The sequence below is a fragment of the Physeter macrocephalus genome, chromosome 17 (assembly GCF_002837175.3).
Source record: "Physeter macrocephalus isolate SW-GA chromosome 17, ASM283717v5, whole genome shotgun sequence".
Lineage (NCBI taxonomy): Eukaryota > Metazoa > Chordata > Mammalia > Artiodactyla > Physeteridae > Physeter > Physeter macrocephalus.
The window spans coordinates 29,239,682-29,250,202 of record NC_041230.1 but is presented as its reverse complement, the minus strand read 5'-3'; the positions used below and the strand labels follow the sequence as shown (position 1 = coordinate 29,250,202).

Genomic DNA, 10,521 nt, shown 5'->3' with positions numbered 1-10,521 from the left:
AAAAAAAAAAAAAAAAAAAAAAAAAAAAGAGTTTAAGACAGTGACGATAGAGCATTAAACCAAAAATGGGCCCTTTAAGTATGGGGCCCTGTGTGACCACACTGCTCACATACCCATGAAGCCAGACCTCTCTGTCCCAGTCACAGGGAGGCCCCCAGGCTGCATTCAGGTCCCCAGGCAGCCACCGTTCTCATCTGTGCCCAGGAGGCCAAGGCTGGGCCTGTTGTTCCAGAGCCTGGTCCAGCCCTGGGTCAGAATTTCAGGTTGGTGGAAGTCCCCGACCCCAGAGGCCCTTTAAGAGTATCCAGTCCAAGGTCTCCAGTGTGCAGAATGGGAGCTGAGGAAGGGCTGGTCAAGGCCTGGGACCCCAGCAGGTGGTCAGGACAGCGTGGCTGGGCCGCTCGGCTGACCTCTGGCCCCTCTTCAGGCCCGGGCCCTGGCTGCTCAGGTGGCTTGAGCAGAATCTGGAGAAAATGCTGCCTCAGCCTCCGAAAACCTCCGAGGTAAGTCGAGGAAAAGGGGGAACAGGCAGCTGACCACCCAGGAAGTGTCTACCTACTCCAGCAGGCTGTCCTCACCCCTGGGACCCACCGAGCGGCTGCAAGAGGGGCAGGGCATTCAGGGGAAGGGTGGGCGGGGCTGGCTGGGGCAGAGAATGCACCTGAACGGCTTCTTTCGTGACGTCACTTCCTGTTTACGACCCAGGGCTGGAGAGATGAGCCTGCAGATGCTGCCTTGGGTCCAGGTACAGAGAGGGGACCTGGGAAGGGGCTGCCTGGGATGGTCGCAGACTGGGCTGGGGGTACAACTGGGGCCTGAAGGATGCTCGGGGTGGGGTTCAGGGCTTGCAGGGAGCAGGCTGTTGTGGGAGTCCTAAACCCCCCTCCCTGGTCCAGGCTGGGAAGCCAGTAGCCTGGGACAGCCTTGTGAGGTCCTGAACAAGTCCCTTCCCCTCCCAGCATCTCAGCTCTGTGTTTGATGATGAGGGGAGTTGGGGTGGTCCCAAGGGGCTCCCCACTCAGTCACGTTGGCACCTTGAATCTGGACTCTGTGCCCTAGGGGTTGCATGGAGCGCCACCATGTCATCCTTAGTCTCCTGCCCTCCCTGCTGCATAGAGCCCCCAGGAGACCCCTTGGAAATGGAGCCCGTGCCGCAGGCCCAGGAGAGCCCCTCCCTGCCTGCTCCTGCCCCCCCGAAGCCCGAGGAGGAGCCGACTCCAGAGCCCCAGCCCGGCATCCAGGCCTCCTCCCTGCCGCCCCCCCAGGACTCTGCCAGGTGAGCCTCCCAAATACCTCTCCTCCCACAAGCGGCAGGCTCAGTGCGCGGCCCCGGCCCAACACCCACCAAATGAGTCTTTTAAATTAGAAAAGTAACACATGCACCTGAGGGAAAATTCAAAGGGGTTTGCAGCGCCCCCTCCCCGGGCATTCGCATCAGCAGCTTCTCCTGCTTCCGCGCGTTTCCTACACGTAGACAGGCTCTGAGCACATTTCTCCTTTAAACTCACGTACCCGGCAGCAGCAAACTCTGGATACTGTTCCTCGTCTCACTTTTTTCACCTAAAGACGTAACTCAGAGGTGGTTTTATGCATAGAGGTCTGCTCCATTCTTTCAACGGCTGCATAGTATGTTATACGGATGTACCAGCTTTTATGTAAGCATTCAGTGGACATTTAGGTTTGTTTCCGCTTTTGCCGCAGTTAATGATAGCCTTATACAGGCATCATTGCATTCACGTGCAAGTAAATCAGAGGAAATGGAGTTGTTGGTCCAAGTGGTACATGCATTTAAAATCAGGATAGGGACTTCCCTGGTGGCGCAGTGGTTAAGAATCCGCCTGCCAATGCAGGGGACATGGGTTCAAGCCCTGGTCCGGGAAGATCCCACATGCCGCGGAGCAACTAAGCCCGCGTGCCACAACTAGTGAAGCTCTTGGCACCCAGAGCCCGTGCTCCACAACAAGAGAAGCCACCGCAGCGAGAATCCCGCGCACCACAACGAAGAGTAGCCCCCGCTCGCCGCAACTAGAGAAAACCCGCGCACGGCAACAAAGACCCAACGCAGCCAAATGAAATAAATAAATTTATTTAAAAAATAAAAATGAAAAAAATAAAATCAGGATAGGTACTGCTAGGTGCTCCCGCCCTGGCGGTGTGTGAAGGGCCTGAAATGCACCTTGGGGGTGGCAGGGAGGGTGGGGGGGACTGAGCTACCTGCTGGGGTCGGAACAGTAGCCAGAGGCTTTCCTGGGGAGGCCAGGGATGGGGCAGTGGTTTTCAGGGCCGGGGGCTTGGGTTCCAGTCCACCTTCAGGCGGGCTTGCTCCTTGCCTTGGGAGGGATCTGACTCTCTCTCTCCCTCTTGCAGGTTGATGGCATGGCTCCTGCGCAGGCTGGAGATGGCCCTGCCACAGCCAGTGATCCGTGGGAAGGCTGGGGAGCAGGTCGGTGCTGGGCTGGGGGGAGTGGGGGCCTTGAGTGGGGGTTGGAGGCGTCTTGGGGGCTCAGACAAGGGTGGAATGGTCCCTGGGTGGGAGGGGAGGGCACAGAAGGAAGAAGGGAGCCTGCAGCTGGAGCTCAGCCCACCCAGCCTGCCTGTCTGCATGGCTCACCCTCATTCCACACACACTCTCTGGTCGCTGTGGCCACAGGGCTGAGAAGTGCTGGCCCTGCCCCTCCTGCCAGGTGGTCACAGTCAGTGGGGGAGGTGCTTCCCCGGGGGTGGGGGGCAGAGAGGATGTGGGGTGCAGAGGAGGAGCCTCCCAGGAGCATGAAGGAAGACTTCCTAGTGGAAGTGGCCTGCAAGCTGAGAGCTGAAGGGGGAGGAGGAGGAGGAAGAGGGTGGGTGAGAGTGAAGGGGGTGCTGCTGTAGGAAGGCCCTGCAGGCAGAGGATCAGTATGGGCAAAGGCCCAGAGACAAGAGAGGCCAGAATGTTCTGGGAAGAAGTGGGGCCCTCAGGAAGCCAGTGGGCCCTGTGTGCATTTCTGACGACCTAGGGCTCCCACATGGGTGGGTGGGGCGAGCAGGGCCTCCCCCACCTCTCCCTCTCCCAGAACCTCCCACCTGGCCCTTCTCTCTTGGGGACAATTGGCCATCTTCATAGAAGCACCTGGAACTGGGGGGCAGGAGGTCTGGATCGCAGTCCCCCTGCAGTAGGAGGTGGACAGGAAGCTTCAGGGCCCCTTCCCCGTGGGCTGAGCCTCCAGGCTCCACGCTCATGGCCTCTGTGGCTGGCAGAGGAAGCTCAGCTTTGGAGCTCCCCAACAGGAGGAAAGCGGGGTATCCAGTGGCAGGAGCGATCAGTGGATGAAGATGTGCTCACGGAGAGGGGGGAATCCCTGAGGATGGGGCTGCGGGGGGATGGTGTGGTGCTGGCCGGGAGAGGCCTTCGGGCAGATGGAACTTTGAGACAACGCTCCAGGGAAGGATGGGAGAGGTTTTTCATACATAGAGAACCAGAGAGAGGGCATCCCAGGCAGGGGCCCAGCCTGGGCAAAGGAGCTGAGGTGGGACGAGGCAAGTGGTGACCCTGGTGGGGGAGTGACTGGAGGAGCGGGCGACCTCTGAGGCGGGAGGGAAGAAGCAGGACGGGATCTGCTGCAGTGTCCCGGGGGCCGCGAGGAAGCCCCCTTGCTCCTGCGTGTGCAGGGAGGGCTGATGGAAGCAGCGAGGCCGGTGAGGAGTCCACAGCAGTTTTTTTCTCCTTTTCTCCCCATACAGGAGCCTGACTCCCCTGTGACATGTGACGTGCAGAGCAGTAAGTGACACGTTAGTGGGTCCTCGTGTGTGTCTCCATGGGGGTTGCCTGGTCTGAGCGTGCTCGGGTCGTGGGGCTGGGAGAGCCCCATGTTCTGTAGGCCCTACCTCAGGTCAGCCTGGCCAGGTCGCCAGAGCCCGGCCCAGAGCCAGACGGTGGCTGGAGGCCCCTCCTGGGAGCCGGGGGTGGGTGAATGCACACATAGGCAGGAACCTGGCTTGCCTTCCAGCTTCTATCCAGAAAAAATAATTCTGAGGTCAAGTTGGATGGGCCCCCCTTTCCTGCTAGGAGCCCCTGGTGAGAACTCCCCACAGCCCCCTGGGCCAGTGGGTTTGGCTAAGCAGAGTCCCTGGTTGTGGGGTGAAAGGAGGGAGATGGGCTTTCTCTGGGGGAACTGGACCCCTTGAGCTGGCAGGGCATCCCCTCCCCTGTGGGGTGTGTGTGCTGCCTTTTATCCCAGCTCTGCACCAGGACTGGGGCCCAGACTGAGGCCAGGAGGGTCCAAAATCTGCTCTTCCTTCATTTCATGGCCTCTGGAAAGGCATGTGGTATACGGGACATTCATCCATTCATCCATTCACAAATGCTCACGGAGGGCTGCTGTGGCCAGGCAGTGATGAGCGCTGGAGGTGAGCAGAGCAGAGTTAAGGCCTGGGAGCAGTGGCCCTCTTCCACCCTGGACACAGGCCCTTGGACCGTGGGCCTCGGGCGTCCCAGGGCTGCCAGCCCCGGGCCCGCGGGGCCAATGGTGGCCTTTATGAGCACTCTGACGTGGGCGGCCACCGCAGGCCGGCCAGCTGTGGCGCTCGGGTGTGGGTGTCACGGGGTTTGTATAATCGTGACAGCGTCGCGAAGGGGAGGCTCAGAGCAGGGCTCGCTCCGCCTCGAGCTCGTGGCCACCCTGGAGGGCCCAGCGTGGGCCGCCTATGGCTGTTGGGGAAGGCAGAGGGGCAGAGACGTGTCCAAGGTCACAAAGCAAGTTGTCATGGAGCAGTGACTAGAGTCCCCTGGGCTAAGCAGCTGCTCAGCCAGGCCAAGGTTAGAGGAGTGGAAAACCTTCCCTGGAACAGAGAGCCACCCATGCGCCCCCTCCTACCAGGGGCCGCTGAGAGCTCTGAGGATGGAGCCCCCAGCCCTCTTACCCTCCTCCCTGCTCCTCTGGAAGGAGGCAGGTCTCAGCCAGCTGTAGCAGGGCCTCCCTGCGTGCCTGGAGCGTGCGGGTCATGGTGGGGCCTGGGGCAGCCATGGGGCGGACTCAGCCCCGGGGCCAGTAACCGAGGTGCGTCAGTCTCCTGGGGCTGCTGTAACAAAGGACCACGCGCGGTGCCTTCAAATAGCAGAAGTGTATTCTCTCGCGGTTCAGGAGGCCAGGAGCCCCAAATCGAAGTGTTGGCAGGGTTGTTTCTTTCTGGGGCTCTGAGTGGGAAACCGTGCCAGGCCTCTCTTCTGGCTCTGGCGGCTGCTGGCCATCCTTGGTGCCCCGTGGCATCTAGCTGCCCTCCAATCTCTGCCTTTTCCTCTGTGTCTGCCAAATCTCCCTCTCCTGTCTTCTATAAGGACACCAGTCATTGGATTAGGGCCCAACCTAAATCCAGCATGATCTCATGTTGAGATCTTTAACTAGTGACATCTGCAAAGACCCGATTTCCAAATAAGGTCACACAGGTAACAGGATAGGACTTGGATATACGTTTTTGGGGGGACACTATTCATCCCACCGCAAGGGTGACCCTGAGGGATGAGGGGTGAGTATCCCGCCCCCACTCTGTCCCCCAGCCTCCCCATCCTTTCGCTCATTCATTCCCTCCGCCTGTCCACCCCGCCACCCACCCTTCTCTCTTCTCCTTTGTTTCAGGGGTGGCGGCAGCTGGAGGCCTCTGAAACAAAAGGGAGGGGAGCCTGGGAGAGCGCAGATGGACAAGTGGACAGACGGATGGAAGGAAAGAAGGGTTCCCTGAAGAGAAGACCTGCAGGGCAGGGGATGAGGTGGCCATCGACCCCCCTACCCTCCTTGAACCCCCTGCTTCCCGCCCCCAATCCCAGGCAGGGTGAGGGGGATCCAGTCCCAGAACTGCCTCTCGGAGACCAAGGTTGGCCCCTTTCCACCAGAGCAAGGGGAAGGCCGACCGAGGGCAGCCTGTGGGATTTAGGCTAGACAGCAGGAGGACTTCCCACCAGAGGCTGCGGGAAAGCCCGCGGGGACTGTCTTTGAGAAGACGCCGGCACAGCCCTCAGCACGGTGCCTGGTACACTCGGCGCCCCCCCGGGACACAGTTTTTCCCCAAAGAGGATCTCCTTAGGCTTGGCTATGTTCTCCCCCTCAAAGAGTTGGGGACTGCCAGTGGACAGCCGCACGTGCTTTAATTGACATTAAAAAGCATACGGTAGCACATCAAACCTGTGATCGCATGATATTATTGCTTCAGATAAGGCTAAAGTGAGTACCTAGGTTTGAGAAGTGGGTGGGTTAATATGGCCTGTGGTACTGGGGTTGCCGGAAGGAGTTAGCCAGGGGTCCTGAGCCAGTTGCCCTGGGTCCCAGCTGGCTCCACAGATGTCTTCATTTGGGGCAAGGCGTGATTTTAAAAATTAGAATTAGTTGTCGCCATTTAAAAATCAGGTGGCTTTGCGTAGAAAAATCTGGCTTCTCTTGAAAACTGGGAAGATCGAGCTCTGATGGTCCCGCACCGTGCTTGTGAGGACAGTCTGAGCGGCAGCTGCCACCTGAGGGCAGGTGGCACCCTCCGCTTTACCCATATGCACCATCTCCCTGGCTACATAGGCCTTGGAGTTTGAGACCCCTGAGGTCTCAAACTGGCAGCGAGGGGAGGGCAAGCTGGTAGACGTAATAAAATGAACGTATGCCCAGAGGTGAGAGTGTACAGGGAGAGAGGTGGGCACTTCAGCTAATCTGGAGCCCAGAGTCCTTGAGGCAGAAGGTAAAACTAGAAGAGTCGGGGCCTGATGTTAGAGGACGAGGCTGTAGGCAATGGGGAGCCATTGAAGGTGGTTGAGCAGGGCAGTGACTTCACGAAGATTACTCTGAGGCTAAGCAAGCGTTGGAGGCAGAGAAAGCAATTGACACAAGGGTTCTTGAACTTCAGGCCACATCTGGGGGGAGCTATGAAGGATGTCCCATGCCCAGACCTTTCAATCTGAAGAGTGTGGGAGCCTGATAATCTGCATTTTCAAGAAGCACCCACCTCCCCAGATGATTCTGATGATGGGGTAGTGGCAAGGACCGTGCTCTGAGAAATACCAGTTAGTGAGAAGTTAGTGCTTGGGGGTCAGATGGGGGAAGATGTGAGTCTGGACCGGGAAGAGGAGGAGGGAGTGGGTAGCATGACCCGGGCCTGCCAGGGAGGATGGGGGTTTCGAGTCAAGGCCTGGGCTTTGCCAGCAACCCAGGGACCGGGCGGGGGCCTTGGCCTAGAATCCCTGCTCCTGGGTTTCCTGCCTGCTGCTCCTAGAAACAGCAGCTCACTCCCCATGTGGGGCTATTGATCTGCACTGCCGGGGTCGGGACCCTATTCAGCTGCCCTGAGGGTCATCCTAGGCTGGCAGAGAGGATGCTGTGCGGGAGCTGGTGTGCCCGTGAGGGACTCCAGGGTGAAGTTTAAGCCCTGGATGAAGCAGCAGTTTCCATGTGAGTTTGAGCACCTGTGGTGCATCGTAGCCCCATCTGTGACCTGGGTGGACCCTGGAAAAGCCGGGAGAGCTGTGAATCAGATGCCTGCAGAGAGGGCTGGGAGCTCCACGGGAGGAAGGGCCCTGCCCAGGGATTGGTATCCCCTGCCTGCCCTTCCTGGCTGGTACCCTCCGGCACCATCCTCTTCTTTGGCTGTAAAATGGGGACAGGCCTGGCACAAAGATGAAAGGAGGGAGTGTTTATAAAATGCCTACTCGCTAATTAGTCCCTAAAAAGAAAGGGTTAATGCAAGGGAAAGCAAGGATGCAAGCAAGGACGGCCTCCAGCGCCCGTCATGGAGTGGCCACCAATGGCAGAGAGGCGCTCCTGGGACATGTTTGTCACTTGGGATAGCACCAGGGAAATGAGTCAGGGGACCTGGCACTGCTTCCAGCATCCTGTGTGGCCTTGGACAAGTCACTCATCCTCTCTGATCGCTAAAATGGAGGAGAGTAGTGTTCTTACCCGGCAGCGTTGCCGTGAAAGCTCATGAGCTCACAGGCCAGGGGATGTTCTGTCCCCTGGATGTCACCTGGATGTCAGGCAGGAACTCGAACCCTCAGGGGCTGATCAGGATGAAGACACTGCAACACTACTGGGTGGCAACATGGAACGACACATACCTATGACATGTATGTCCCACCGATGGATTCAGGGCCACAGTTGCAGGATCCTCCCTGGTCAAACCCCAGGGCTGCTTGTAGGGACGGGGGAGCCAGGACCGTAGCTCAGGAAGCATGTGGGAGGCTTCCCTGGAGGGCAGGCAGTAGCCTCCTCTGTGAGGCCGGATGACATCGGTACCTGGAAGCCAGGAGGCAGGAGTGGGGAGAGAGGTGACTCTTGGAAGGCAGACAGCCCCGTGCCTGGCACGCGGGGAGCACCCCGTAAAAGAAGGTATTAACCTTCTCAGCCTGCTCACCTGTAAATTGGGGAATAAGATATAAAAGAGGGAAAATAAAATGGGGGTAATAGTTATTCCCACTTCAAAAGGTTGATGTGAGGACTGATTGAGTTAGTCCATGTAAATCACTTAGCACAGGGCCTGGCATATAGTAAATGCTCAGTAAATGTAGCTGGTGCTGTTATTATTACCATTACTATTATTAATATTATTAGTCTACACCATGAACAATAACTTCCAAAGTCAAAGGATAAGACCTGAGGCTAGCTTCCATTTAAAATCGCCATTAGTAATCCACGCCTGGCCCGAAGGCCACCAAGACTGCTGGAGCTTTTTGGGAACACCTGCTACCAGGCACTCTCCACCTCTCCCCTGTCTTGGGGTGGGCTTAGGCTCCTGATGAGACTCCCCTGCACCCGCTTCTGCCAAGGTCACAGCCCCACAGTGTTTTCATTGCCAGGGACCAGGGTACGTGGAGAAATGTTGAAAGTGAGACCCTCTCCACGAGAAAGTCAAGTTCCCTTGGAGGTTGGAGCCTCTAGTCCAGGAGGAAGTCTTCCTAGACTCCCAGAAGGAGGTTCTGAGATTATGGGCATGTAGTACGCTGTCACCAGGGGGTGGCGTCTAGAGAACAGGTGGTGGGCAAGCTTGGCCTGCATCCCTCGGGACATTCCAGGCCACTGCACCTGGATGCGGCAGGGTGGACTTCGAGCCTGGGTCTCTTGGCATCACCTGCAATGCTGTGGTGGAAGCATAGTTTCTGCTTCTGCACAAACCTCCAGGAAGGAGGCTCTGGCGAGAAACAAGACTAACTGTAACTGAAGCTCTGTCTCAAGGGGAAAAAGAGAGGGAAAACTAACGGAGGGAGACAGGGTGAGTGATCGTGGGCTTCAGCCCACCACTTGAGCACTGACCTGGTTGTTAACGGTCCCACTGAGAGCGGTGCCCTCTCCGCTGCTTGGCTGAGAGCTGGCGTGTAGCTGGTGAAGCCCAAGGCTCCCTGTGTGGTCCCGGGGACTCAGAGGCCCAGGCACACTCTCTCCCCCACACCCTGTGTCCCCTGTAGTCAGCATCCTCCCGGGAGAGCAAGAGGAGCCCAGTCTCCTCCTGGAAGATGCTTACCGTCACCGGGAGAAGGAGGAGCATCAGGAGGTCAGCAGCAGCCCACAGGGCCCAGAGGCAGCTGCCGCTGACGAAGAGGAGAGCGAGGTGGTGCAGCAGATGCCCAGGTGGGAGCCAGAGAAAGCCCTGAAAAAAACAGTGCTTGGGAAGATAACAGGCACATGGTCCAGAGTCCCAAAGGTATAAAAGGGCATAGAGCGGGGACCAAGTCTGCCTCCTCCTCCCTTTCCCTCCCACCAGACACCCATCCCCCTCCCCACGGGCACAGTGGCTGCCAGCATCTTCTGTACCTCTCCAGGGCCCATCTGAGCACATATGAGCATGGATTCCCTTCATTTTTTGTACAAAAGACAGCACATCACACGCACTGACCTATCCGCACCTTGCTACATTCATTCAACAACGTACCTTAAGATCTTTCCACATCTAGTACGTGGAGATCATCCTCATTTTTTTTTTCACAACTGCGTAGTATCCCTTCATATGGCTATGCCAGAATGTATTTAACCTGTCCACTCTTGATGGCCATCTAGGTTGACTCTCAAATTTTATTATTATAAACAGTTCTGCGACAAGCACTCTTGTCCACAAGTCCTTGCACGTGCACGTGTGTACCCCCTGCCGGACACATTTCCAGAAGGGAGTTGCAAGGTCCTCGGGGAAGGGAATGTGTAATCGTGGTAGTGATGTCTGGGTCACCCTCCACAGGGGCTGAACGATCTTGGTTCCCACCTGTGAGCTGGGTGATAGCTGCTCAAGCCAGGAGGACTCAGGTCCTCAGGCCCATGACCTCCATTGCAAAGATGGGGAAACTGAGGTCCAGGGAGAATCAGGGGCTGACCTAGGGTCAGCACCAGGACAGTTGGGGGCCGGGACCAGCCCCTGATGCACTGAGGGAGCGCTGTTGCTAGAGAGAAGCCGGGGCTGCTCAGGCAGGGCTCCCCAGGTAAAGTCTTGGGTGGGAAGTTAAGGTCTGGTCTCTGGGGGGGTCATAGTCCATCGTACTGAAAATGGGGGTCAAGAGGTGGATTCGGGGTACAGCTACAGGCGACC

The 10,521-nt window shown here is 57.8% G+C and overlaps 1 protein-coding gene across 1 annotated transcript in view; it reads left to right on the top strand.

The window, feature by feature from the left end:
• CNGB1 (cyclic nucleotide gated channel subunit beta 1) overlaps positions 1 to 10,521 on the top strand; it is a 71,420-nt gene that overhangs the window by 8,016 nt on the left and 52,883 nt on the right. The window contains exons 10-12 of the mRNA XM_055078912.1: positions 2,368 to 2,443; positions 3,721 to 3,757; positions 9,413 to 9,575. Of these exons, the coding sequence (XP_054934887.1) occupies positions 2,368 to 2,443; positions 3,721 to 3,757; positions 9,413 to 9,575 (276 nt within the window). The remainder of the gene's footprint in view (positions 1 to 2,367; positions 2,444 to 3,720; positions 3,758 to 9,412; positions 9,576 to 10,521) is intronic.